Source organism: Pelophylax lessonae, assembly GCF_965119305.1.
Source record: "Pelophylax lessonae genome assembly, chromosome: 9".
Lineage (NCBI taxonomy): Eukaryota > Metazoa > Chordata > Amphibia > Anura > Ranidae > Pelophylax > Pelophylax lessonae.
This window is the reverse complement of record NC_138776.1, coordinates 86,128,205-86,155,829: the sequence shown is the minus strand read 5'-3', so window position 1 is coordinate 86,155,829 and position 27,625 is coordinate 86,128,205. Positions and strand designations below refer to the sequence as shown.

The following is a 27,625-nucleotide window of genomic DNA, read 5'->3' as shown; positions in this document are numbered from 1 at the left end:
AGACTCTACCGGTCAATCTCCTGGAATTTCTAATGTTCAGACCCTGTCTGGATCTTTGGACAATCATTTTAGGCGAATCCAATTGGTCGGTCAGTGTCTCGGCTGTGGCCCATGTCAATCACCAAAGGGGCACAATAAATGTCCTGGCAGCTCAGGAAGTAACTGGCATTCTAAGGTAGGCGGAACGTTTGTTCCAGCCCTCTTTGCTGCACAATCTCCAGGAGGGCAAAATTGGCAGTTTCAGTCGACAGGCGTTTGACCAGGGGGGAATGGTTGCTTCATCTGAATGTGTTCTTCAGGTGTTACGCTGTTAAAGGCTAGAAAATCTACCTCTAGGAAGATTTACAATTGTGTCTGGAAGACTTGCATTGCGTGATGTGAGTCTCTTGGAGGTCATCCCAGTTTCCTTTCGGTGGCTCTGATTTTGGCATTCCTCCAAACGAGGTGATGAGCAGCGCCCGGGCCTTGCGTACCGTCAAGGGCCAGGTTTTTCAGCCTTGGTGGTCTTTTTACCATCCTTTTGGCTACGCATTTGGTTTGAACCCTTTATTTAGGGGGTTCTCCGCTTGCATCCGTGGGATCTTAATTTGGTGCTGTCGGTTCTCCAGTAACCGCCTTTCAAAGATATTCGTTTCCTCTACTTACATTGTCCCAGAAGGTAGCCTTCTTGATGGCTATTACTTCTGCATGCAGGGTGTCAGAGCTGGCAGCATTGTCTTGTTGTTCACCTTAACCTTGTGGCTCACAGAGATAAAGTGGTGCTACGCTCTTGTCGGTCTTTCCTTCCTAAGGTGGCTTCTGGTTTCCATCTGAATGAAGACAATGTGTTGCCTTCCCTGCATCCTAAGCCTAAATATCCTAGAAAGATTGCCTTGCACTCTCTGGATGTGGGTCGGGCGTTTAGAGTGTATCTTGTGGCAACTGAGTAGTTTAGGAAATTAGCCTTACTGTTTATCCTTACAGATGGACCTCGCAAAGGGTTCGTCGCATCAGCCTATTCCATCAAGGGTCAGGTTCCTCCGTTCCCTGTTAGGGTGCTTTCTACGTGGGCGCTTAGTGCCTCTTGGGCTTTCCGCCATCAGACGTCAGTGATGCAGGCTTGCAAAGTGGCCACCTGGTCGCATTTAAAAGAGAATTTGGAAATCCATAACAGCAATACGTCTAAAAAAGTTGGGACAGGGCCATGTTTACCATGGTGTAGCATCCCCTCTTATAATGCTCTGTAAACATCAGAGCACTGAGACCGGTTGCTTCAGTTGTAAGGATATAGGATGCTAACTGCTTAACAGTCCTGGGTCGTCTGTCATATTTTTAATTTCAAGAAAGGTCTGGACTGCAGGCATGTCAGTTAAGTGCCTGGACTCTTCTACTATAAAGCCATGCGGTTTTCATAGCTTCAGTATGCAGTTTAGCATTGTCCTGCTGAAAAAAAATACCATCTGGATAGGAGCTAATATGCTGCTTCAAAACCTGGATATATCTTTCAGGATTGATGGTGCCTTTTGCCCAGATGTGCAAGCTGCCTATTCCACATGCATTAAAACACCCCATACTATCAGAGGTGCAGGCTTTTGAACTGAGCGCTGATAACAAGCCGGAAGGTCCTATGCTCTTTAATCCAGAGGATGCAGCACCCATGCTTGCCAAAAAGTATGTCAAGTTTCGATTTGGCTCTTCACAGAATTCTTCCACTTTGAAACAGACCATTTTAAGTTGGCTTTGGCCCAGACAAGATGGCAGCGTTTCTGGCTCGCATTTCTGGCTCTTGTTCAGATCTAACTTCTTTGCATGATAGAGCTTTACCTTGCGTTTTGGATGACATGGCAAACTATGTTTAGACAGTGATTTTTGAAAGTATTCTTGAGCCCATTCAGTGATACCCTTTACATAATCATGCCTTGTTTTGGCCTTGTCCCTTGCGCAGAAAGATTTTTCTGGTTCTTTTGAGATTATGAACTGTAAATGATTATTTTTAAAGTCTTTGCAATTTTATCTTGAAATCGTTCGCTGCTTTTTAGACCCAGCTTTTTAGATTTGTGAACCTCTATCCATCTTTACTTCTGAGAATCTTACTCTCTAAGATATTCTTTATACCCAATGCTATTACTGACCTGTTGCCAGTAAACCTAATTAGCAAAATGTTCTTTCAGCTTTTCCTTGTTACCATTTGCCAGCTTTTTGTTGTCCTGTCTTGTCCCAACTTCGATATGTTGCTGCCATCCGTTTTCAAAATTAATATTATTTTTTTTCTTTAAATGGTACATCTTCTCAGTTTAAACATTTGATATGTTTTCTATTGTGAAGAAAATATGGGTTTAATGAGTTTCAAATATTGCATTCTGTTTTTTATGTAGATTTCACACTGCATCACAACTTTTTTTCAAATGGTGGTGTTTTAGATTAACGTCCCTGTGGTGATTAAGACCTAAGAGGTGCTCTGGAGCAGAGTTCAAAAATCCAAATCTCAGCTCGTGCAGTCCCTGTAAATCGCCACCTCTTATGAGAATGGTGGTGCCGTCTTTCCTTTCTAGATACTTTTACATTGGATGGCTTACAGAATCTGAGGTTATGCAGCAGTGTCTCTCCTTAATTATATTGGTTAGGTAGGTTTGAGCACTGTTTATTGCTTTGTGATAATAAACATACAGTACATGGCATCCGCAGGTCTGTCGCACATTATTCAGAATAGCGAAAGATCACACAACCCTGCAGCTGACTGATCCATCTGCTGGCGCAGTGTAAGGTTTACACTGCCGTAGGTAGACTCTCAGCCCCACAATGCTAAATGAGCTTTGTTCAGATTAATGAACAGCAATGTTGGGGCTGGTGCTGTCTGACATAGCACTGCAGCAATGTTCACAATCACTCTGTGCTGCAGGGCTATGTGACTATGTGAGCTATCTGCTCTGAAACACTCAATGATCTGTTGTCAAGGCAGAACTGGTCTCCAAAGCCCCTGCTGCCAGAGACCAGCAGCTTCTGCTCCAGGAACTTACTTGCCAGTCCAATGAGTGTGTCCTTAACTAATTTTAATACTGTTAAGTTTTTAATTGTATTGTTCATACAATATTTTTTTTCAAGATGTGTCCATAGCCTAGATGCTTGCACTTTTATTGGTACTCTGATCTGTCTGTGGTCACCTATGGGATAATTGATCTTGTGTATTTTTTACAATACAATTCCCACTGGGCACAAGACCATTCCAATATAAAAAAGGGTTATCCCATTACCTGATAATTTGTTACAAAGAAATGTCTGGTGCTCTCTTAGAAAGCTGGTAGCTCTGGGATCGCAAATTTGAACCTTTGAGTCCTGGTTACCCCTTTTAGAACCGTTCTACATAGTGTTGCTTCATGGCAAACTTCTTGCCTACTGGGCACTTTTACCCCGTTCCTGCCCAGGCCAGCTTTCAACACTGTCACACTTTGAATGACAATTGCCCGGTTAAGCTAAGTTGTACCCATATAAAATTTGTCTCATTTTATTCACACAAATGGAGTTTTCTCTTGGTGGTATTTAATCACTACTGGGTTTTTTATTTTTTGCTAAATAAACAAAAAAAAAACAAATATTTTGAAGAAAAAAAAAAAGTTTTCATAGTTATACAGGAAATATTTCTTGTTTTTGGCGCCTCATCATTGCACATCAGAAAAACAGGAGTGGCTGTTGGGGGTGCACTGATTGTCAATGTAGTTCTCCCTTTCACACAAGCTGGTTACCGGTGAGGAAAGGAATGCCGATAACTGCCTGTTACAGTGTGATCAGCTGTGATTGAACATGGCTGATCACATGGAAAAGGGCCGCTGTAATTGGCCTTTTACCCCAATCTCGGTCTCCAGAGAACCCAGCGATAACAGCATGCTGCACCTGGTGCAATCACGGGAGGACATTATGATACCCTCCAGTACTGGCCAACCGCGCTGTAGCCATCATTCGGCTATAGCGTGGTCAGGAAGTGGTAAAGGGGAAACCCCAGAAAAATGGCTACATATACAGTTAAAAATACTGTGTTTGTTTTTTTTTTTTACCAGCCAAGTGTGTTGGTATGTGCAGTCAGTCCTTGATTTTTCCACAATGTACCACTAGACAGATGACCTGATTATGCAGCTCAGTTTTCTGTCACCTCTTTACCTCCAGTCCTTTATATTAGACAATGAATTGGCCTCATTGCCTTTTTGCCCTGATGGCAAGGAACAGTTAAACCAGAAAGATGTTATTTTACAGACTAGCAGATGAGTTTTTAAAATTACAAATATTTTTCGAAGGTAAAACGGCAAGCATCTATCTCTTTCTGTTTCTGGGGTATGATAAGTTTGTCAAATTATTTAGATTTTTTTTCTGTTCTCTGGTTATACAGCATTTGTTTCTGTCTGTATTTATAGGAATGCAGAACGGTATCCCTTGCAGTCCAGCCACGTCTGCTTGCAGTTCTTTCAGAGCATTTGTATTATGATGAAATAGCAATCCCTTTCACCAGGATGCAGAATGAGTGTAAGCAGTTAATCTCTTCCCTGGCTGATGCTCACATTGACATCCGGAGCAGAGTAAACTGCAGCATATTCACCATCGACCAAGCTAATGATCTGGTGAGTGTGTCCTGTGGACTTAAGGGAAGAATGTCAAGCTGCTGAGCCAAAAATAGCATAAAATAATTGGCCTATACTGTATTCGGGGATTGTACTTGGCTGCTGGTTCATGACTTTAACCACATCACCACTTTGAAGTAAAGCATTTCAGAGGAGGGAATATTGAAGGAGACATCACATTTAGGAATACTGTATGTCCAGTTGTGTTTTTGTCAACACAAGGCAAAGTATCCTTCCATGAAGGTTACATCTTCTAGCCAACATCTCCATTTGTAGTAGATGGTATGCTGCTGTGTTCATTGTTTGTAATTATGTTGGTGTATTGCTGCATTTCAGAAGTTGTCCAGAACTGTTTTAAAGTGTATGGGCTTGATTAAATGCATTTTTTTACAATCCAAATAACTGAAGATTACAAGTTTCAAACAATGCCAAAAAAATTGATGAATTTATTCTACCTGCTTTGAAATGTTTTACCAAACAGTCTGCCATTTTCGGGGGTCTCATTCATTTATTGGAACCTTGCCAATGTGGAAAACACTTCATAGTTCTTCTGTTGAGCTTTGTTCTGAATGACGTATCCATTGTTTAACAATCATAAAGACAAAAGAGGGAAATTTGGTGTGGGACTGCAAAGAGAGTGAGGCAGTGGTGGGTACCTAATCAAAAGGGAAGATATGGTAAGTAGTTTTACATTCTGGTACATGGCAACCAGACCCTTTGAAATTTCTATATACAATTTCTATTCTCTCAATTCATGCGCAAAGCAACCTTGAGATTAAAAACGTTTTTGTGATGAAACCTCTGCATGTCCTCATTTATACCCAGTAAGGCTAAAGCTGGGATGTCTGCAGGCAAAAGTTAAAGCAATTGTAAAGTCTTGATGTCTCGATCGTTCATAGACTATAGGGTTATGCTCCTCCCACTAGGGATAGGCATTAGGTGTCAAAACGTGTCCATGCCTATAGGGGCTGTCCCAGCATGCATAACCCCTCAGGCTCTGCTATACTCAAACAGTTTTTTTGTTCTGCCAAGTGACGGGGATAGGACCTAGTTCTCTGCTGTGACTTCGGTCTTAGCTGTAACAGGGAAATTTTTGTGATATTTTTTTTTTCCTTGTTAGTTGCGAGGACCAAGATCCAGAGGAACTAGAAGCAACAGCTGGCTGGTATTCACACTGGATAATCTAGATCCTTAAGGTCTCTGTCCTGCCCTGCGAGTGTGAGCAGGTTCTAGTCCAGAACTAGGCCTCACCACGACAGTGCCCCAATGGATGGGGACCGGGCTGCGAGTGGATTATCTCGCCGGGACGCAGACGACCTGGAACACCCTGAGTCACAGTTTCCCCTTGGCTAACAGCACCCCCATGCTGGGTGGGAGGGGATCTGTTTCAAAGTGGCGCCCGCCTTGTACCGTGGTATGGTGAGTAAAATGTCCCCCGAATACCCCTGGAGGTCGCAGGGTGGGCATGGGCCCCTCTCTGGAATGGTCGGACCTTAGGGGCTCCCTCGGTTTCCTGGCACCCCGGAAATCTAATCTGGCATACCCCTTGCTTCTCCCTCACCTAGTGAGTTTTCACCTCAGTAACAATGCAGCCAGTTTTCGGCACTTATTTGAGAGTGATGGGGGGGGGGGGGTCCTTGAATTGGGACCCTTAATTGCCTTTTGTTCTGGGACCCTCTGGCTAGCATTTGCAGCCAAAGATCGCGTTTTTTCTGCAAAGCCTGATGTCAAGTGCATTTGGTTTATTCTTGTGCTGCTAGCTGCAAACGCCCCCCTTCCTCCCCCTCCATCTGCAGGATCTTCGGATTCTGACACAGATATGATTGCACCAGGCACAGACCACCCTGAGGGGGTCGGTGTCTAAACATTCTGACAGTGAAGAGGATCTGTCGTCCTCCGCTGTCACGCGAGAACGCACCTTGGTGGAAAATTTGATCATTTCTGTGCAGGAAACTCTTAAAATGGCTGATGAACCCACAGCGTCAGGTACGCTTGTCTTTTTTGGCTCCCGCAAATATCGCTAATCGGGTGAAGTATTCCCTTGTCCTGACTTGTTTCACTCTATTGTGGATGAACAATGGTGACGCATTAACCACTTGCCGACTGCCTAACGCCGATCTACGTCGGCAGTCAGCCCCTCACAGGCAAAGTGACGTAGGGCTACGTCACTAGCTTGTGAGGGTCTAGCGAGCGCGCGCCCCCGCGTGGTCACGGACCCCCCCCGCGCGTGTGACCAGCGGACCCGATGTCCGCCGGTCACTCGGCGATCGGCGGGGGAGAGGGAGAATGTCAGGCAGCTTGTGTAAACAAGCCACCTGTCATTCTCCTCGCTGTAAAGACACTGATCAAACGGATCTAGTATGTAGATCCGTTGATCAGTGTCCTTACAGCTCAAGCCACAGCCAATCACAGTAGAAAGCACGCCCCTAGGGATACACACAGCCCCTCCCTCCCAAATAAAGTTAACCCCTTCACAACCAGTGTATTTTTACAGTAACAGTGCATATGTATAGCACTGATTACTGTAGAAATGTCACTGGTAACCCCAAAAGTGTCACAAATGTCAGTCAAGGGTCCGATCTGTCCGCCCCAATGTCGCAGTACCGCAAAAAAAATCGCAGATCGCCGCCATTACGCGTTAAAAAAAAAAAAACAAAAATGACAAAAATCTTTCCCTTTTGTTAGTAAACGCGATAACTTTTGCGCAAACCAATCAAAATACGCTTTTTGCGATTTTTTTTTTTTTTTTTTTACCAAACATATGTAGCATAAAAGAAATTGGCCGAAAATTTTAAAAAATTTTGATTTTTACTTTTTTTTTGGGGGGGAATTTCATATAAAAAAATGTGAAAAATATTGTTATTTTTTCAAAATTGACGCTCTTTTTTTGTTTATAGCGCGTGATCAAAAAATCGCACAGGTGATCAAATACCACCAAAAGAAAGCTCTGTTTGTGGGAAAAAAAGGACGTCAAATTCGTTTAGGTACAGCGTCGCACGACCGCGCAATTGTCCGTTAAAGTCACGCAGTGCCGAATCGCAAAATACCCCCTGGTCAGGAAGGGGGTAAAATCTTCCGGGGCTTAAGTGGTTAAGCACATGCTGGTGGTGCCTAAGCGTTTTGCACGCAGTTATGCCTTTGCGGAGGCGGTGGATACCAGGTGGGCTGTACCACCGAAAGTGGATTCCCCAGTGGCCAGATTGAATAAAGCAACCGACATTTCTCTTACGTCCTCTGACAGTCGCTGCCCACTCATACAGTCTTCACTTATGGGTATTTACCTTTCTCAGTCGCTCATTGACAGACGTAGTCCTCGTTGATTCATAACAACTCGGGTTATGCTGCCCTCTACAGGAGTAGGACTAGACAGGAAAGAAAACATTCTGGCCACACCTTAGGGGCAGTCCCAGAGGGTATATCCTCTCTCTCTGCTACAGCAAATCAGTTTTTTTCTGTCTAGTTAGGAGTAAGGACCTAGATGCCTTGCTAGGATCTTCGGTCCTGGCAGGATTTTTTTCTTAAAGATTTTTTAGACCGCTTTTTTCTCCAGTGTTCCTTTGAGATCTTCAAGCAAGAAAGCTGGAACTGGGCGACGGGCTGGATGTTGAGATCCAGTGGTCACCCCAGTTCAGCCTACGAGCGTGTGCAGGCCATAGCTCCGCGCTGGGTCGGCCGCGACATAGTCCCACTGGACGGGGACTGACCCTGCGAGTTGAACGTCTCGCTTAAACGCCAATGACCATGAGTCACGGCGTCCGTATTGGTCGACAGCCCTCCCACCCCGGTGGAGAGGGGTACTGTCAGGAGTTGGCGCCCGCCTGGTTCCGGTAGGGTGAGTAGTATGTTCCCCCCTTTCCCCCTGACGGGTCTTGTGGTGAACGCGGGCCCCTCTCTGTAATGGTAAGGATGGGTCTCCCCTCTATCCTATAACATGTCACAGATCCCCCTATTGGAGTGTGATTTTTGTGAACAAGAAACCAGGAGGCTTGGTTTGGGAGCTGACAATCTAATTGCAAAAATGTTTAAATGATTGTAGTCAGTGGCAGTATTAGAACATTACTGTGATAGTATAAGGTATCCTACCTGTCAGAAGCCACAGGGCGATGTCTATACATGTATACTGCATTCCAGATCATATTCCTCCAGCTAAGCAGATGCCTCCCGACGGCCACGGACCGCCAGGGTCCGGTACCGCCGGCCATGCTGATCACCATGAGGGTGAAGGTTTGTGAGGCCGAGATACTCCCGCAAACATGCCTTTATTCTGTACAGGCTGCCGCCATTGTCTGGTAGATCGCACGAGGCCGCCATTTTGGCGTAGTCTCGTGTCTCCAGCATGGGGGCGGCCATGTTTGAGGTGACCCAAACACCTCGTGGAGCTAGGGGAGGCGCCGGAAGGCGTACAAAGGGGCGGAGCCGCCTCCTTTTTTCCCGGGAAGCCAGCCAAAAGACTTCCTGTCTGTTCTAGACAGCGCTGAGACAAGTTGCATTTGAAACTCTGAGCATCAAGTGGTGAGCCTTGGGGTCTATCTCTCTCTCTCTCTCGCTCTGTAGGGGTCCCTAAGCAGGTAACACTGAGGGGCTTTGTGGCGCTCGGTCTGAAAAAAAAAAAAAAATTTTATTTTTTGGCAAATTGATTTTTTCCGGGTAGTATCTGGAATTATCATGGACCCTGCCACACAGGTTCCCCCACCTGTTTCCCTCGAGGGGGCCGCGGGACCCGCCAGTGCACAGAGTATGGATGCATTTACAGCAGTTTTGGAGTCTTTGGTGGCTCGGGTGGAGACGGCCTGTCAGGAACGGGGGTCAAGAAAGCGACCCCCGCCTACCCCTATATCATCTGATACTTCAGATTCCGATTCTGAGATAGTCATTGCAGCTGCAGGTCCCTCTGCAGGGGCTGTTGTCTCAGGTAAAGTTCCCTCAGACAGTGAGGAGGACGTTCATGCTTCCTCCATAATTCAGGAAGAAGCATTGGTGGACGCACTAGTTGTGGCGGTTCAGGAAACCTTAAGACTTGAGGTTTTACCGGCAGAGGCAACTGAAATAGAGATTCCCTTTGGTACTAGCAAACCCACCAAGACGGTGAAGGTTTTTCCTTTACCCAAGTGTTTTGGTAATAAGATTAAAGAGGAATGGGAGCATTCTAAGCGTACCTTTACTATTTCCAAGCGCATTGCTAGACGCTATCCGTTTGAGGAATCCCTCATTAAGAAATGGACGGTACCACCAGTGGTGGATCCACCTATTTCCAGACTGAATAAAGCCACAGTTATTCCAGTGGAGGATGCTTCGTCCTTTAAGGATTTGGTGGATCTGAAGGTAGAAGCGGAGTCCCGCACTATCTTTTCCCTGATAGGGTCAGCCTTTAGACCAGTAATTGTCATTGGTCTAGTTTCTCAGACATTAACGGAATGGGCGAGATTGGTGCGCCAGGACCTGAAGGGGAAAGATATCCCCCAGGCAACATCTGATTTGATGGAACAGATTATACAAGGACTATAGTTTGTCTGTGACGCAGCCTTGGATGCTACCCCCCTATTAGGGCATGCATCTATGTCAGCGGTAATCCTCAGACGTGTGCTGTGGTTAAAATGCTGGTCAGCGGACCTAGGTTCCAAAAAGACCTTGGCGAATCTCCCCTTTCAGGGGAATTGCCTATTTGGGGCCACCCTAGATGAGATCATTAAGGATGCCACTGGGGGCAAAAGCACTTTTTTGCCACAGGCTGCTAAAGCTAAAGGACCTCGTAACAAGCGGGGACCTTTCTTTACCGCCCATAAAGGGTTCGTTCGCTCTGCTGGAGCAAGCGGGAAGGGCAAAACTCCTCTAGGAGGGTTCAAGAAGGGCTGGTCGGACAAACAAAAGACCGACTCAGCCAAACCTGAAGCAAAGGATTACACAGCCTGAAGGTGCGCCCCCACCCGGCTTGAGGGTGGGGGGACGTCTTCACCGGTATTCAGAGCATTTGATCAAGCATCGACCACTGATACCGGTGCGATTCTTCCCTTCCAACATTTAAGTACTACAGGGAGCGGTAGTTACCGTTCCCTGAACAGATCATTTTTTGCCTTTTCCAAAGATTAGCCTCCGTTCCCCACAAGAATCGGATCCGGTTGAACAGACAGACCAAGGAGCCTCTAGCCGGGTGACTTCGGTCCCTAATGTTCAACCAGGAGAAATCACCACTCCTGATAGGAATCAGGTGTCTGATAAATGTGTGGGAACAGAGAACGATCAGACTTTGTCGGATTGCCGGGGCTAGATAGCTCTAGGGCAGCCTGGTTCGGATCCAGTCAGCTCCAGTTGTCCTGGAAATTCTAGGCTGGCCTCGTCAAGCCGGTCTGGCCGACTTGGACATGCTGGTCGCGAACGCTCCTTGGGAACTTCTTCTCAGGGAGTGTCTGCGGTCTCAAGGACCGATCTTCCATTGTGCTTTACAGTCGCTGGGTTTAATGGCCTGGCCATTGAGACCCAGGTACTGAAGGACAGAGGGTTGTCAGCTTCAGTTATTCCTACGCTAATTAAGGCAAGGAAAGCAACTTCCAGCAAGGTCTATTATCGCACATGGAAGACGTATATCGCGTGGTGCGAATCTTTAGGATTTCCTCCACGTACCTATTCGGTGACCCGAATATTGGCCTTTCTGCAAAAGGGGGTTGAGCAGAAACTAGCCTTGAGCACCATCAAGGGTCAGGTTTCAGCATTAGCAATCTTCTTTCAGAAGCCTTTGGCTACTAAGTCCTTGGTGCGGAATTTCATCCAGGGGGTGCGGCACCTGGCTCCACCAGTCTGCGCGCCCTTACCGCCCTGGGATCTTAATTTGGTTTTGTCAGTTCTGCAGAAACCTCCCTTTGAAAACATCAGGGAGATTCCCTTGCTTACTTTATCCCAGAAGGTGGCCTTCTTGGTGGCTATCACTTCTGCACGCAGGGTGTCAGAACTGGCTGCATTGTCATGCCAGTCCCCATATTTAGTGATTCATAGGGATAAGGTAGTTCTTCATCCTAAGCCATCCTTTCTTCCAAAGGTGGTTTCAGACTTTCATCTGAATGAAGATTTTGTATTACCTTCCTTGTGTCCTCAGCCCAATCATCATCGGGAACATGCGTTGCATTCCTTGGATGTGGTTCGGGCAATCAGGGTATACCTGAAGGCTACGGAATCGTTCCGTAAGACGGATTCACTTTTTGTGATCACGGATGGCCCCAGAAAGGGGTTGCCTGCATCTGCCGCGACTATCTCCAAATGGATTAGACAGACGGTGGTACAGGCTTATTCTATTAAGGGTCGGAATCCTCCGTTCCCTGTTAAGGCGCACTCCACTCGAGCGCTCAGTACTTCCTGGGCCTTCCACCATCAGGCGTCAGTGGTCCAGGTATGTAAGGCGGCCACCTGGTCGTCGGTACATACCTTTACAAAATTTTATAAGATTGATGTGATGGCATCGGCGGATGCCTCATTTGGCCGCAAGGTTTTGCAGGCCGCAATTTGAGGAGACCGGTGGTCTACCTCGAGGGTTTTTTTCTGTTGGAATTTTCTGTTGAGTCTCATCTTTTGATTGAGCATTGAAAACTTCTAGTTGGCACCGGTTGGGCCTTCTAGATTGGATTTGATTTCCATTTTCCCACCCCTCATTTGTGGTACTGCTTTGGGACGTCCCGAGTTGTTATGAATCAACGAGGACTACGTCTGTCAATGAGCGACGGAAAAATGGATTTTTGTAAAATCTTACCGTAAAATCCTTTTCTCTTAAGCTCATTGACAGACGTAGTACCCGCCCCTCTGTTTTGAGTTGGGTTTGGTTAAATTCTCTAAACACTGCTTTGTGACATAACTGATTTGCTGTAGCAGAGAGAGAGAGGATATACCCTCTGGGACTGCCCCTAAGGTGTGGCCAGAATGTTTTCTTTCCTGTCTAGTCCTACTCCTGTAGAGGGCAGCATAACCTGAGTTGTTATGAATCAACGAGGACTACGTCTGTCAATGAGCTTAAGAGAAAAGGATTTTACTGTAAGATTTTACAAAAATCCATTTTTTTATCCACAGGAGCAAGCTAGGCATAAGACTTGTTAAAACATAAAAACAATTTGCATAGACACACCTGTAGGGGGCTGTCCCACTGGTCCAATACCCCCCTGCTATCAGCATTCCCAACTCAGTTTGTCTTTTTCCTAGTTAGGAGTAAGATGGGCTTCCCTGTGCTGGGGCTGCAGTCTCAGCCTTTTCTTTTTTCTTACATTTTATTTTATGCTAAGTGTTTTTCTTTGCACTGATAGCTTTTTATTTGTTCCTGCGCTTAGTTAGTCGGAACTTCGGAAGACTACAGCGTTTGCGGAGCTGGGAATCGGACTGGTTGTACTAGAGGCTTAAGGAATCCCAGCCCGCCATCGAGCGTTTAGCAGGCTATGCGTACGCCCTGGCCTCGCAAACGACCTGTCCCTGTCCTCAGGGACAAAAGCCTGCGAAGTGGTCACTTAGCTAGGATGTCTCAACTGTGGTTTGGCACGTGTTGCTAGAGTCCTGTTTGGCTGACGGCACCCCCACCACCAGGGGTGGGAGGCTTCCCGTCGCAGAGAGGCACCCACACCATTGTGGATCGGTAAGTACCATGCTACCACCTCTGTTTTTGTGACATTGCATGTCCGGGGGTGTACGTGGGGCCTCTGTTAAGGGGACGGCCATCTGCTGGAGTCTGTGTTATCCTCCTCATGTCTGTGTGTCCTGAGGGGGCACTATTGCGTCCGGGTCGCGCTGTGGGGGTCCCTGAACCCTTCGGCACTTTTTGGTGTGATTTTGGGGGTGCAGGCATGCGTGTGGGGGCTGCTGCGGTGAAAATTTGCGGGGTCGCCATTTTGGGTGTGGGCAGGCTGTTCTGGCTTCAGTAAGGGCATTCAGTAGCCATTTTCCCTGTAGTGTATCGCGCCCTTTCGGGCGCTATCTTTAGTGTGGCAAGGTATTTGTGCATGTGTTCGCGGCCATTTTCCCAGGGCCTCCCCATTGCTTTCTATTGGCAACCATTTTTCCTTGGCCCGAGTCTTATTTAGCCTCTAGCGATGTGACATCCCTTCCTTTTTTCATGCAGCCAGATCGTTCAGCAAGCGTGGTAACTGTACAGCTACACTTCTGGGGGACTTTTTCTGCTTTCTGCTGTTTTTCAGGTGATATTCCTTTGCTATCAGTTATATTCCTCCTTGTGGGGTACTTCAGGCTAGTCCTCATTGCGGTGGGTTTCGCCGCTATCGCGGATTTAAAGGGCCAGCGCCAAAAAAAATTTTTTATGGAGTCCCAGGACAGCAAATTCCCCCCAGCTTTGGTGGAAGATTCAGGTACGCCTGAATCATCTGCGATTACTGCTGCACTTGCGACATTAGCGTCCAAAGTGGAACTGTTGATGTCTGAACGGGCTTCTAGAAAAAGGCCTAGGCTTTCTCACTCTTCTGATTCGGAGTCTGATATGGTTGCCATGGACAGCGTACCCCCTGAAGGGTCTCAGTCCTCTGTCGGAAGGGGAGGCGGAGGATGAGGAGGGGGATGATCCCCCCCCCCCCCCCCCCCGGACGGCCAGAGAATGCGCAGCTATGTCTGAGCTTATTAGTTCTGTTAAGGATGCACTACATTTGGAGGATGAGCCCCACCCGCCGGGTAAGCGGTCTTCTTTTGGGACCCACAGAACCCAGAAAGCGGCACAAGTGTTTCCTTGTCCCGCTGTGTTTCACGAAACGGCGAACGAACAATGGTGCAATTTGAAGCGCAATTTTGTGGTGCCAAAGTGGTTTCAGTACCGTTATCCCTTTGCGTCTCCCAACGGATTTGTGCTGGACCGTGGCCCCTAAGGTGGATCACACGGTGTCCAGGTTGAACAAGGCCACTCTTATGCCCGCGGAGGATTCTCCGGTGTTTAGGGACCCTACATATAGGCGGGTGGAATCTCTTACTCGCCACTCCTATATGATGGCGGGTTCTTTGATGAAACCTGTTTTCGCCTCTGTAATGGTCTCTCAGGCTGTGGTAGAATGGACCCAAGGTGCTCAGACACATCCTTGTGGCTGATTCCGCCCCACCTGCTACTTTGGAGATGGTGGACCAGATTATTCAGGCTGTTCTATACCTGTGTGATGCGGCCTTGGATGAGGTCCCTTTTAGTCTCACGACTATCTGCTGTCGCAGTGTAATCCGTCGTATGGTATGGCTAAAGAGCTGGTCGGTTGACCAGACTTCCAGGAAGACGGTATCTGACATCCCTTATGCGGGGAATCGCCTTTTTTGTTACTCCTAGACGAATTGGTTAAGGGGGTCACTGGGGGCAAAAGCACTCTGCTGCCCCAAGCTCCCAAGGGTAAGTTTTTCCGCTGTAAGCGGGGCCCTTCCTTTAAACCCAATAAGGGGTCCTTTCGTGCCTTCAAGGCACAGGACAAGGGCAAATCCTTCAAGGGTCATGGTGGCCAGAAGAAGCCTTGGGCGGGCAAGTCCAAAGCCGCCCACGCTGGCACGGCGGCCCAGTCCGCCTTGACCTGAAGGGGCGCCCTCACCTGTTCCAGGGGTGGGGGGATGTCTGCGCGGTTTTCCCAAACCTTGGCTGTTCCGGATTCAGGACAGGTGGGTTCGGGAAATCATTTGATCAGGATACAAGATCGAATCCCTATCGCGTCCAGCAGACAGGTTCTTGCCCTCAAATTTTCATTTAACCCCAGATCATTTACAAGGTCTTCAACGAGCGGTTCAGGATCTCCTCACCCAGGGGGTGATTGTCCCGGTGCCGCATCGGGACAGATTTCGGGGTTTTTACTCGAATCTGTTCAGTGCCCAGAAAGGAGGGCAAGGTACGTCTGATTCTGGACTTGAAGGCTCTGAACCTCTTCGTGCGGGTTCAAAAGTTCCATATGGAATCCCTCCGTTCAGTGGTAGCCTCCCTGAGCCCGGGAGATTTCCTGGCTTCAATTGACCTCAAGGATGCGTATTTGCACATCCCCATATTCGAGGGCCTTCAGAGGTACCTCCGATTCGCAATCGCGGAGGAACACTATCAGTTTGTGGCTTTACCTTTCGGTCTCGCTTCTGCTCCAAAGGTGTTTCCCAAAGTGTTGGCTCCTGTTCTGGCCCTGTTGTGGGCGCAGGGAATTGCAATCTTGGGATACTTGGACGATCTCCTGTTAAGATAGAGTTCCAGCCCGAGTCTGTTGGGCGATCTGTCAACCACGGTTCAGACGCTTCAGGAGTTCGGGTGGACCATCAACTTTCAAAAGTCGACTTTGTCCCCTTCTGTTCGCCTCCCTTACTTGGGGATTGTCCTGGATTCCGCCCAAGCAAAAGTCTTTCTGCCGGAGGACAAGCTCCAGACTCTACAGAACGAGGTCAGGTCCCTCAGGGACAACGACTCCTCATCGCTCAGGACCTGCATGCGGTCCCTGGGGTTGATGGTGTCAGCCTTTGAGGCAATACCATTTGCACAGTTCCACACACGATCTCTTCAAGCGGAGATCCTGGCCAGATGGGACAGGCATCCTCATTCATCGGAAAGGAGGATATCTTTGAGTCACCAAGTCAGAGGGATTCTTCTGTGGTGGCTCCAGTCTCCGGCTCTGACGGAGGGAAAATCCTTCCGGCCGTTGTTGTGGACAGTGATCACCACGGACGCCAGCCCGTCGGGCTGGGGTGGCGTACTGGGCACTCTGTCTGCCCAGGGCACTTGGTCGGAGGAGGAATCCTCCCTGCCAATAAACATCTTGGAACTGCAGACGCCTCGGATGCGCTGGTGGTGCCTTGGAATCGGTATCGACTGATTTATGCCTTCCCCCCCCGATTCAGTTGTTGTCAAGGTTCCTTCGCAGGTTGGTCTTGGAACCGAAGTTGGTGATTCTGGTGGCTCTGGACTGGCCGTGCCGGTTTTGGTACGCGGACATCATACAACTGGTCGTCGAGACTCCCTGGCGGCTCCCGTTACGAGACTATCTACTGTCTCAGGGGCCTATCTTCCATCCTGCTTTACAGTCGCTGGCTTTAACGGCGTGGCTGTTGAAAGCCATGTCCTGAGAGATCGGGGTCTGTCGTTGGCGGTCATTCCTACCCTGCTCAAGGCTAGGAAGGCCTCGTCCGGTAAGATCTATTACCGTACTTGGAAGGCTTATTTTGCCTGGTGTGAATCAAGGGGCTTCCATCCTAGCTCCTTTCGGTGGCAAGGGTGTTGGCCTTCCTGCAGTCTGGTGTGGACCAGCGTCTTGCGCTGACCACGATTAAAGGTTAGTTGTCTGCACTGGCAATCCTTTTCCAGCTCCCCTTCGCGTCAAACTCTTTGATACGCACCTTTATTCAAGGGGTGCGTCATTTGGCTCCTCCTAGGAGAGCGCCTTTACCTCCTTGGGACTTGAATTTGGTCCTGTCCGTTTTGCAACGTCCTCCTTTTGAGAACATCAGGGAAATTCCTCTGCCTGTGCTGTCACGGAAGGTTGCCTTTCTGGTGGCGATCACATCTGCCCGCAGAGTGTCGGGAGTTGGCGGCCCTGTCTTGCCGCTCTCCTTACCTGGTTGTTCATAGGGATAAGGTGGTCTTGCGACCTCACCAATTTTTCCTTGGATGTAGTCCGGGCGATCAGGGTGTACTTGTCGTCTGACTCCTTCAGAAAGTCGGATTCTCTTTTTGTCCTTCCAGAGGGCCCTCGGAAGGGTATGGCTGCGTCTGCGGCAACCATTTCAAAATGGATCAGACAGACTATTGTACAGGCCTATTCGATTAGGGAATGGGTACCGCCCTTCCCTGTCAAGGCGCATTCAACCAGAGGGGTGAGTGCGTCATGGGCCTTCCGGCATCAAGCTTCGGTGGCCCAGGTGTGCAAGGCAGCGACTTGGTCGTCCGTGCACACTTTTTCCAAATTTTACAAACTTGACGTTTTGGCATCGGCAGATGCCTCCTTTGGCCACAAATTCCTGTGCGCGGCAGTGCCTTGAGGGGGACATGGCGTTAGTCTGTCCCTGTCTGTTGGGGTTTGTTTTCCCCTTTGTTAATTTTCTTTCCTGGGTTTGTTGCTTCTGTTGAGCTTTTTTGTTACCCAGCGTTTTCGCCTTTCTGGTTCAGATAAGGTTCCTTTCTCTGACCTCGGTGCTGCGTTGCCTTTGTGACGGATGCTCTTCCCACCCCTCATGTCTACACTACTTTAGGACATCCCACAAGTGAAGACTGTATGAGTGGGTGGCGACTGTCAGAGGACGTAAGAGAAAACTGAATTTTTTGTAAAATCTTACCGTAAAATTCCTTTCTCTGAGTCCTCTGACAGTCGCCACCCCCGCCCCTCTTTTCCTCTTTTGTGGGTTTTTTGGACTATTTACTGCTTGCTACCAAACTGAGTTGGGAATGCTGATAGCAGGGGGGTATTGGACCAGTTGGACAGCCCCCTACAGGTGTGTCTATGCAAATTGTTTGTATAATACCCATAAGTGAAGACTGTATGAGTGGGTGGCGACTGCCAGGAAAGGAATTTACGGTAAGATTTTACAAAAATTCTGTTTTTCAGATCCTGTGGATAGACAGGTGGAATCCTTATCACACCATGTGCATGTGGTAACGGGTCACATGTTAAAAGCTAACTTTGTGAACGTTCTCCTAGCACAGACTGCTACTGAATGGGTGAAGTTGCTGAAGAGTAACTTGGAAATGACACAGCCTCCCCCTGCAGTTCTGGAACTTTTAGACCAGTTGGTCCAAGCCCTAGTGTTCATGTGTGATCTGTCCCTGGACTTGGCCTTATTGATGGCCAGAACATCAACAGTGGGGGTTTCTATTAGACGCCTGATATGGCTGAAACGCTGGTCGGGTCAGCTGACCAGGCTTCTAAAAAAGCTTTTGCGATCTCCCTTTTACAGGGGAGAAGATATTTGGAGCCTCTCTGGATGAGTTGATCAAAGGTATCACGGGGGGTAAGAAGAGCACTAATCTTCCCCAATCCTCTAAAGGCAAGGCGCTGTGCCCTAGGCGGGGGCCTTCCTTTACTGCTCATAAACTTATTTTTTGTGCCTCAGGGTCATAGGTAAACCGTTTAGATCTTTGGGAGGGTCCAAGAAGCCATGGTCTGGTAAGTCCAGGACGGCAAATCTGGACCCGCAGACAAGCCCTCGTCTGCATGAAGGGGCACCCTCACCCGAGTCTGGGGTGGGAGGACGTCTTCGATTCTTCCGGGAACCCTGGACCTTGATTCAGGACAAATGGGTTCACAAACTGATCTGTTTCAGATACAAAAACTAATTCTGGTCTTGTCCACGAGACAGGTTCTTTGCGTCCAATCTTCTATTGTCCCCAGCCAGGTTAAGGGATTTGAGAGGGAGCAGTACACGACCTGCTGTCGCAAGGGGTGATTGTGCCGGTTCCAGCTGAGGAACGCTTTCAAGGGTTTTATTCAAACCTGTTCACCGTGCCCAGAAAAGAAGGCAAGGTGCTCCCCATCCTAGATCTCAAAGTCCTTGGACTCCTTGATTCGGTTGAGCCTCAACACCAAGTCTGCTTTGTTCTTGTGGTGGATGCAGTCTCCAGCACTATGCCACTGCAAGTCCTTCCTTCTGTTGTTCTGGTTGGTTGTAACCACGGATGCCAAGGAGTATGCCTTACATTCTTAGGATGTGGTCTGGGTTATCTGGGTTTACTTAGACCACTGCGTCCTTCAGAAAATCTGACACTTTTTGTCCTTACGGATGGACCTCGTAAGGGACTGGCTGCGTCTGCTGCAATCATTTTCAGATGGAGCAAACAGACGGTGGTACAGTGTGAACCCGGTATTGCAGCGCTGCTCATTAATATATATATATATATATATATATTTAAGTGCAAAGTATGTATAGTGCAAATCTCGCAAGATCACGCAATAAATACTTCAATTCATAGGCGTGGACAAGTTTTTTTTTTTTTTTTTGCCTAGTGCCTATCCTTAGTGGGAGGAGCATAACCCTATAGTCTATGATTAAGCAGAGCTGCGCCTGTGGAACTTCAGAGAAAAGGATTTTACGGTAAGTTCTTACAAAAATGCAGTTTTTTATTTTTTCCCTCTAAAAATTACAAACCTGTTATACATACTTGCTCTGTTGCAGTGGAATTGCACAAAGCAGCCTAGATCTTCCTTCTCGGGTTCCTGTTCTGTGCTCCTGGCCCCTCCCATCTGTTCAGCTAACTGTGGGGGCACCTAAGCTGAGTCACAGCTCCATTGTCATTGAGTCAGTGTCCATTCAAACATGGAGCCCGACCCCCACCCCCTCTTTCTCCTGGTTGGCTAGCTGACTTTGATAGCAGTGGCAGCCAATGGCTGTGTCTCAGCCAATCAGGAGGGAGGATCTCGGACGGCTGAGCTACTCATGGACATTGCTGGACAGAGAGGGACCTCAGGTAAGTGTTGGGGGTCGAGGGGCTGCTGCACACAGGTTTTTTTTTCTTAACGCATAGAATGCATTAAGATAAAAAAACCTTCTGACTTTACAACTCCTTTTGAGGTTATAAAGACCTCTAGCTAAACCACTCATCTGAACAGGTAAGTGCAAAGTTAAATCTAGGCAGCCTTGGACATAATGCAGATGTACGCCTGACTTTTACACAGACTGTTTCCTCTTTTAAACTGCTTGTAACCATTTTACTTGTTCTTAGGTCACTACACTGTTCAATGAAGCAACAGCCTTTCTGAGAGAGGACCCAAAGGCTTTCCAGATCTTGGATGCAAAAAGACAGCAAGTTCAAATGACTGTGGTGGAAACCAACCAGGAATGGCAGGTGCTACAGCTGAGAGTACACATGTTTGCGGCATGTGCTATCATCAACCTCATGCAGCTGCCTGAGAAGCTCAATCCTATAATTAAACCATTAATGGAGGCTGTGAAAAAGGAAGAAAACACAGCGGTGCAAAACTATGCAGCCTTGTGTATTGCTAAACTCTTACAACAATGCATATCAAGGACTCCTTGTCCAAACCCCAAAATATTGAAAAATCTTTGCAGCTCTGTGTGTGTGGATTCCAGTATCACCCCTTCTGTTAGTTGTCCGGCCCCAGTCATAAACCACAACGACAACTCAAAAGGTACACCTATAGAATTTGCTAACTCTTACCAGAATGCCTATTATTTATTTTTTTCCTTTTTATTTTGTTTTTTTAGTTCCAGCATCTGAGTAACTTGTTTGCGTGCTTTGTTTTCTCTACTCCAGAAAGTAATGGTCTGTATTACAAGCAGTCATTTAAATTAAGGTTATTTATTATAACTCTTTATAGGTGTAGCACCAACAATTGTTCTACAGATTGCTGAGCAATATAATCGCAAAGCAAAAGGGTAATGAACTCCTGCCTGCAAGAGCTTCCAATTCTGTAGCAGACCTATAACCAACCTAAAGCTAATCTCTAGGCATATTTAAAGCACAATGTATTGGTGCTTTGACTAAGGGGAGAGAGAAGCTCATGTCCTAACAAGAAGCATGCGGATAGGTGGAGAAGGTGCAGTGTGACAGATCAGCTCCTGCCATCTCATTTATATTTATGTAAAAAACATGGGACTATACTTAAACCCTGATTTGGGTCACCCTCATGGAAGACAGGGTGCTAAATGCCAGCAGGGGCTCATCCTATGCCACACAGACTGCACAAATCCAAAGAAAGAGACCAGCTGCACTAAGAAAATTCAAATGCTGGTAACTTTATTCATCTGGACAAGGAGAGGAGGTTATTTCAGGGACTATTCACGTTGTCTGGATAAAATTGCCAGCTTTTTTTTTTTTTTTTTTCTTTGGCGTGCTGTCTTTCCTTTTTAAGATTTGTTTTTCTTATGTGTCAGGGTTTTATGTCTGAACTGTTTGTAACCAGACAGCATAAGCTTTGTGCTTTTGTTTTTAGCCAGATAAGCTTCCATGTCCTGCTCTGATTTTAGTTTCACCTTTTTAATGGGACCTGGCTTGATGGTTCAGCTCTACCAACTTAAAATTCCTTTCCAATGAGGGTGTCCTTACTGGCTACTAAGGCAGTTTCATTGGACAGTGATATGGTAGTTAGAAGGGGTTTGCCATAGAAATAGGCATCAGTAATATAGTTCTGAAATAGCCCAAAGATTCACTTTTCTAAAGTCAATGTGTCATTCAGATATTAAAGTTGTCTGTAAATGAATATTTAAAAGTATACTGTATTTACAAATTGGTGTCTTAGTCAAGACCAGAAAAACATGTAGTTTACACAATATGGAACGTGTTTAAAAGCCCACTGTGAAAGACGCAGTCTTATACCAGAGTGCTTCATGAGTTGATCATTATGTTGCTTTTCACTGCTTTGTACAAAAAAGCCTGGATGGACCACTAAGGACATCCATAAATTCTAACCACTTAACTACCTTTTTGTATGCATTTATATACACTACTATGTTACTTAATTTGCACAAATTTTCAGTTACCAGGTACTGGTATATTTTGAAGATTGTAGATTTGGCATGCATGACATTTTGCTACAGCTTATGCCAGATTCCTCAAAGTTTACAGGCTTACTTGTATTTGAAAATGTGTAACAATTGTAAATGTACTGAAATGACATGCCCTTGCAAAATAAATGCCCATACTGTGGTAAATGTATGCAATGCTTGTGATAATGGAATACATTGGTGGTATTGTATAATAATTGTATATAAAGCACAGCCTTTGTATAGTACAGTGTTTTTCATTCTGCTATGCCCTTTATTTCTGCACAAAGGATCAAATTCTGAAAAAGATGGGACTTGCCATACAGTGACGAAGCACAGGGGCATAATTACCCTCTTCAGACACCAGCAAGCTGCTTTTGCAATCACAAGCAGACGAGGTCCAGCTCCCAAAGCAGTGAGATCCCAGGTGGCAGAGTTGCCTGCAGGAAGCAGTAGCCATGGGGCTTCAGATTCTGATGAGGTACATAGTTTGCAGTGGCGATGGATACTGGCTTCACAAGTTGCCTTGCTTGCTTTGAATATTTACCTATAAGGCCTCATGCACACTGGACGTTTTTACAGATGCTGTTTTTGGCATCAGATGTTTTTTTCTGGAGCCAGTAAACTCACAAGCTTGGTATTCTTCATGTCCATGCACACACAGGCTGTTTTCAGCATTTTTAGGCAGGAACAGTTTCTGGCTGTAAAAAGAATCAAAAACTAGTGGGTTTTGAGTGCTGTTTTTCAGCTGTAAAAACGCTTGAACGTCAAACGCCAAAAAAACGCTGCTAACTGGCGTTTTCTTGACGTTTTTTTATTCCATTGCTTTTTTTAAAGCCTGGGTTCTGTTTCGAGGTGTCATTCATGGAACATAGCCTGGGTTCACACTGGTACATGCTGAACACTGCATGTGTTTTGCACTAAATACGCACCGCATTCCTGTGCACATCACTTGTGATGTCTGTGCGATGCGATTTGAGACATATATTTTGTATGGCTCAAATCTGCATCACATTTGCACCAAATGTTGTAGGACCCTTTTTTCCCCCGCACCTAAATCTTATTGCATGGGTTTGAACACCCATGCAATGCCATTCTGGCAAGCATTGCATTGTGGGAAAGTCTGAGTTACTAAAATAGCAGAGAGGTGATTTTTAGCTAAAAAAGCTAAAAAAACGCTGAAAAACTCACTACAAAGCTACTGGCTTTTTTATAACGTCCAGTGTGCATGAGGCCTTACTGGTACTTCTATAGTGTCAGTTTACACGGCACTTTTACGTATAAATATATTGTACAATCACCACAGTCCCTGCCCTTAAGGAGCTTACAATCGAGGGTCCCTAACTCAAATTCATACATACACATACTAGGGCCAGTTTAGACAGGAGCCAATTAACCTGCCAGCATGTCTTTGGAGTGTAGACGGAAAACAGAATACCTGGAGGAAACCCACGCAGGCACAGGGAGAACATCCATGCAGGTAGCGTCATTTTTTTTTTAAATCGAACCAATTACCTTGGTGCTGCTAGGTGGAAGTGTCAACATTAAAGTTGCAGGTGTCTTGAGTAAATGCTTGAAGACCTACTATTGCCAATGAATCATGACTAATTTATCTAAGCTGTGTACTTTCTAACTTTTTTTTTTGCAAAATATTAATCTTATAATCTGTGGCCCCCACGTATGTCCAATTTTTTTTCTAGCTGCCAGCCTTCCCCCATGTGCTCCATAGATGTAATTCTGTAAACTCAGACATGCACTGTTTGAAGGAACAATAAAGTAAAAACCTGGTGTGGCTGAAAGCAGTATTTAAGTGTGTGATGAGCAAATATGGCTGCCCCTCTACATGTTTATAGTTGAAAAAATGGCCTAGAAAATTAGGTTTAATAAAACAGATTGTTATATGTTGTATAAACGTACCTCTCAACCTGCTTGCGTTCTTTTAGACAGTTGGACAAATGAAGTCCTAACCTTTTGAGTTATACTGTCCTGGGCAGTCTGTCGGTCCAGGGGACATGGTGGTCTGTGGAATCTCACCACCTCAATATATGGCTGCTATAGGCTATTTGTCATTCTGTCCAAGACCCTTAGTGATATTCCTATCTGTACTACCATGGTAGTGCCATTAAGCAGCCTGTGTGCCCCCTCCCATGTCTCTCTGGGGGGGGGGGGATTTAAGGGAGGAGGAGGGGCTTGTGATGTGGTGGAGGATTGCAAACCCTAATAAAGGGGCGAGGGGGGTGCTGTAATGTGAAGGTTCGGAGTCATTGCACAAACATGAGGTTCAGATCTCTGGTGGAAGAAAACTTTACTGACCAGTCCCCCTTTAACTTTAATTACCTACCTCCCACCCGGGCCATAGTACATATACGGCCGGGCGGGAGTCTCGTCCTTCTGAATGGACGTTCCGGAACGTCCTTCAGAAGGAGAGAGATTGCGCTGCCGCGGGCACGCGCAGCGGCGCGATCTCGATGTGCCTGTCTCCCTCGGACACAGAGCAACATCATTCGGCAGGAGGGCCCTGTGATTGGCCCTCCTGATCACATGACGGCTGTGTCCAATCACAGCCGTCATGTAATGTAAATAGAGCCGTTGTAACGGCTTCGATCTCTTCTCCTCCTGACAGATCTTGTCAGTGAGGAGAAGATCAGAGGATCGATTCTGCAGCCGGGGTGATCAGTGAGTATTTCTAATAACTCACTGATCACAGGGGGGGTCTGTGCTGGTAATCAGATGATTACCAGTGCAGCCCTGGGGGGAGGGGGTGCCACTAGATCCACCAGGGGTGCCCACTATGGCCACCAGGGATGGCAAACAGGGCTCAGAGAGCCCCCCAGTGCCCTCCCTATCAGTGTTGCCCACCAATGCCATCTATCAGTGCTGCCCACCAGTGACGTTATTGCCATCTATCAGTGCCGCCCACCAGTGCCCATTATTGCCCACCAGTGCTGCCTATCAGTCCCGCCCATCAGTGCCGATCATTGCCGCCCAACAGTGCCGCCAATCAGTGCCCATCAGTGCTGCCTATCAGTGCTATCTATAGTGCCCATCAGTGCTGCATATCAGTGCTACCGATCAGTGCCCATCAGTGCTGCATATCAGTGCCACCCCATCAGTGCCTCCTCATCAGTGCCTGTCAGTGCGGCATCATCAGTGCAGGAAAAAACATATCTATTTACAAAATTTTATAACCTAAACAAAACTTTTTTTTTTTTTTTTTTTCAAACTTTTCAGTCTTTTTTTATTTGTGCACCAAAAAAGAAAAAACCTGACGGTGATCAAATACCACCAAAAGAAAGCTCTATTTGTGGGGAAAAATGACACAAATTTGGTTTAGGTACAGTGTTGCATGACCGCGCAATTGTCATTCAAATTGCAACAGCGCTAAAAGCTGAAAATTGGTCTGGGAAGGAAGGGGGTTTTAGTGCCCAGTATTGAGGTGGTTAAATATCCCCTTGTCTAGAACTTCTATCCTAATTCCTCATTTACCACCCTGCTTTATCAGTCGCTGGCTTTAATGGCATGGTTGTTGAAGCCCTGGTTCTCAGGGACGGGGGCATCTTAGTGTTATCCCTATGATAATCAGGGCAGGGATGTGTTCAAAAGGGAGCTTCTGAAGTACTATCAGACACCCCTCTGTTCAGGTTCATCCCCTTTTCCTTGTTGCTATCACCTCAGTTAAGCAACAATCTTACTTGGAAGCTTTTCTTCCTCCTGTAAGCAGTAGTACCGCTCATACCCAATCCTCCTGTAAACAGCCTACTAAAACTTAAAGTTGAACTCTAATCGAACCTTTAGTCTTGCACAGCTGTACATGCTTCTCTTGTACTGAAACCGCTTAATTAATGCATAATTCCTCCACATTGGCATTTAAACAGGGTGCCGTGGTGTTCTCATAAAGCGTAGATAAGAACGGATATTCAGTGATATCACTGGGTCGAAAACAAAATCTGTATTAAAAAGGATTAATTTACATTTTATTTAGCATGTTGGGGGGTGGAATAAAAATATATATTCATCTACTGTATATGCTTTATGAACTTCATTTTTAAAACTGTGTCCCTCAGTGGCCTCCCATGTAAGTATTTTATGGAAATTACTAAAATGATTCCTTTCTCTGCATTTTAGTTTTATTGCTTGTTTGTAATCCACAAAACACCATACATTAATCATTATCAGTTAAGTGTCTGAAGCCTGTCTTTCCTAATGTATTTGAAAAGTTGTGCTTTCATACAGCAAAATGTTGCAAGGTTGTCCTCCAAATGGGCACAGTGCAAATGTAATGCCCAGCTTGCTGTTGCATCATATGTTCCAGGTTGTTTGGGTTTTCCCCGGTCTCCCAATTCCCTTGTGACTTATAGCTGTGGTGCAGAATTTTCAATTTACATGTAAATGGTCCTATTTAGAGAAATGTAGATGCAGGAGCCAGAATCCTTTTTTTTTTTTTTTTTAAATAAAAAAACAAAAAAAAACAAAAAATGGTCTGGATAAAAGACCATCCTCTAATTTGACCTTTCGCAGCTTCATGATCTAGCAGAGATTTATTTTCTATAGCACTAGAAAGTGTGGGAAGTTTGTCTTCCTGCTGCTGTTCATTTTCCATTATGGACAACCATATTTATCTTTGTGTCAAGGAGAGCTCGGAATGACGGAGGGCATTGGGGTGAAGGGAGAGGCGCTAGTTGTGCTCAAATCCTTAACCTTAATTCATTATTATTGTCTGGATTCTAGAAAAAGGAAAGTCCCACAATACAGTATGTCTTGCAATTCTTCCAAGTGACAAAACCACTTAGTGTGAGAAAACGAGTGTTGCGTACTTCAGACAACATTAAGTATTTGATGCATTTTACTTAAACTACTTGTACAATTGAAAATAGGAGGGTCATGTGTTGCACAGCTGGCTTTCACAAAACCTTGAATTACAGCTCTGTAACTATGATGCTGGGCTTTTTTCCCCAATTTTCAGCTTGATAGCTTGATAGTAATTTTGTCATTGGCTCCAATTCTTCAGGATCCAGTGTAGTGTTTTTAACAAATGTTCTCTTTAACCACTTTACCACTAGAGCATTTTGCTGTCTTACGTCTTGGCCACTTTTTGCGATTCGGCACTGTGCGACTTTAACTGACAATTGCGCGGTCGTGTGACGCCGTACCCAAACGAAATTTACGTCCTTTTTTTCCCACAAACAGAGCTTTCTTTTGGTGGTATTTGATCACCTGTGCGATTTTTACTTTTTGCGCTATAAACAAAAAAAGAGCGTTTGTTTTGAAAAAATAACAATATTTTTAACATTTTTTTTTTATGAAATTCCCCCCAAAAAAGATGTAAAAATCTAATTTTTTTTTAAATTTTTGGCCAATTTGTTTTCTGCTACCTATGTTTGGTAAAAAAAATCGCAATAAGCGTATTTTGATTGGTTTGCGCAAAAGTTATTGCGTTTACTAACTAAGGGAAAGATTTGTCATTTTTGGTGTGTTTTTTTTTTTTTTTTTTTTTTTAACGAGTAATGGCGGCGATCTGCGATTTTTTTATTTTTTTTTTTTGCGGGACTGCGACATTGCGGCGGACAGATCGGACCCTTGACTGACATTTTTGACACTTTTGGGGGTACCAGTGACATTACTGCAGTAATCAGTGCTAT

At 46.1% G+C, this 27,625-nt stretch overlaps 1 protein-coding gene across 1 annotated transcript in view; it reads left to right on the top strand.

Moving 5' to 3' along the window:
• BTAF1 (B-TFIID TATA-box binding protein associated factor 1) overlaps window positions 1-27,625 on the top strand; it is a 251,002-nt gene that overhangs the window by 114,204 nt on the left and 109,173 nt on the right. Inside the window, exons 19-21 of the mRNA XM_082268123.1 lie at window positions 4,383-4,586; window positions 20,206-20,632; window positions 22,277-22,467. Of these exons, the coding sequence (XP_082124249.1) occupies window positions 4,383-4,586; window positions 20,206-20,632; window positions 22,277-22,467 (822 nt within the window). The remainder of the gene's footprint in view (window positions 1-4,382; window positions 4,587-20,205; window positions 20,633-22,276; window positions 22,468-27,625) is intronic.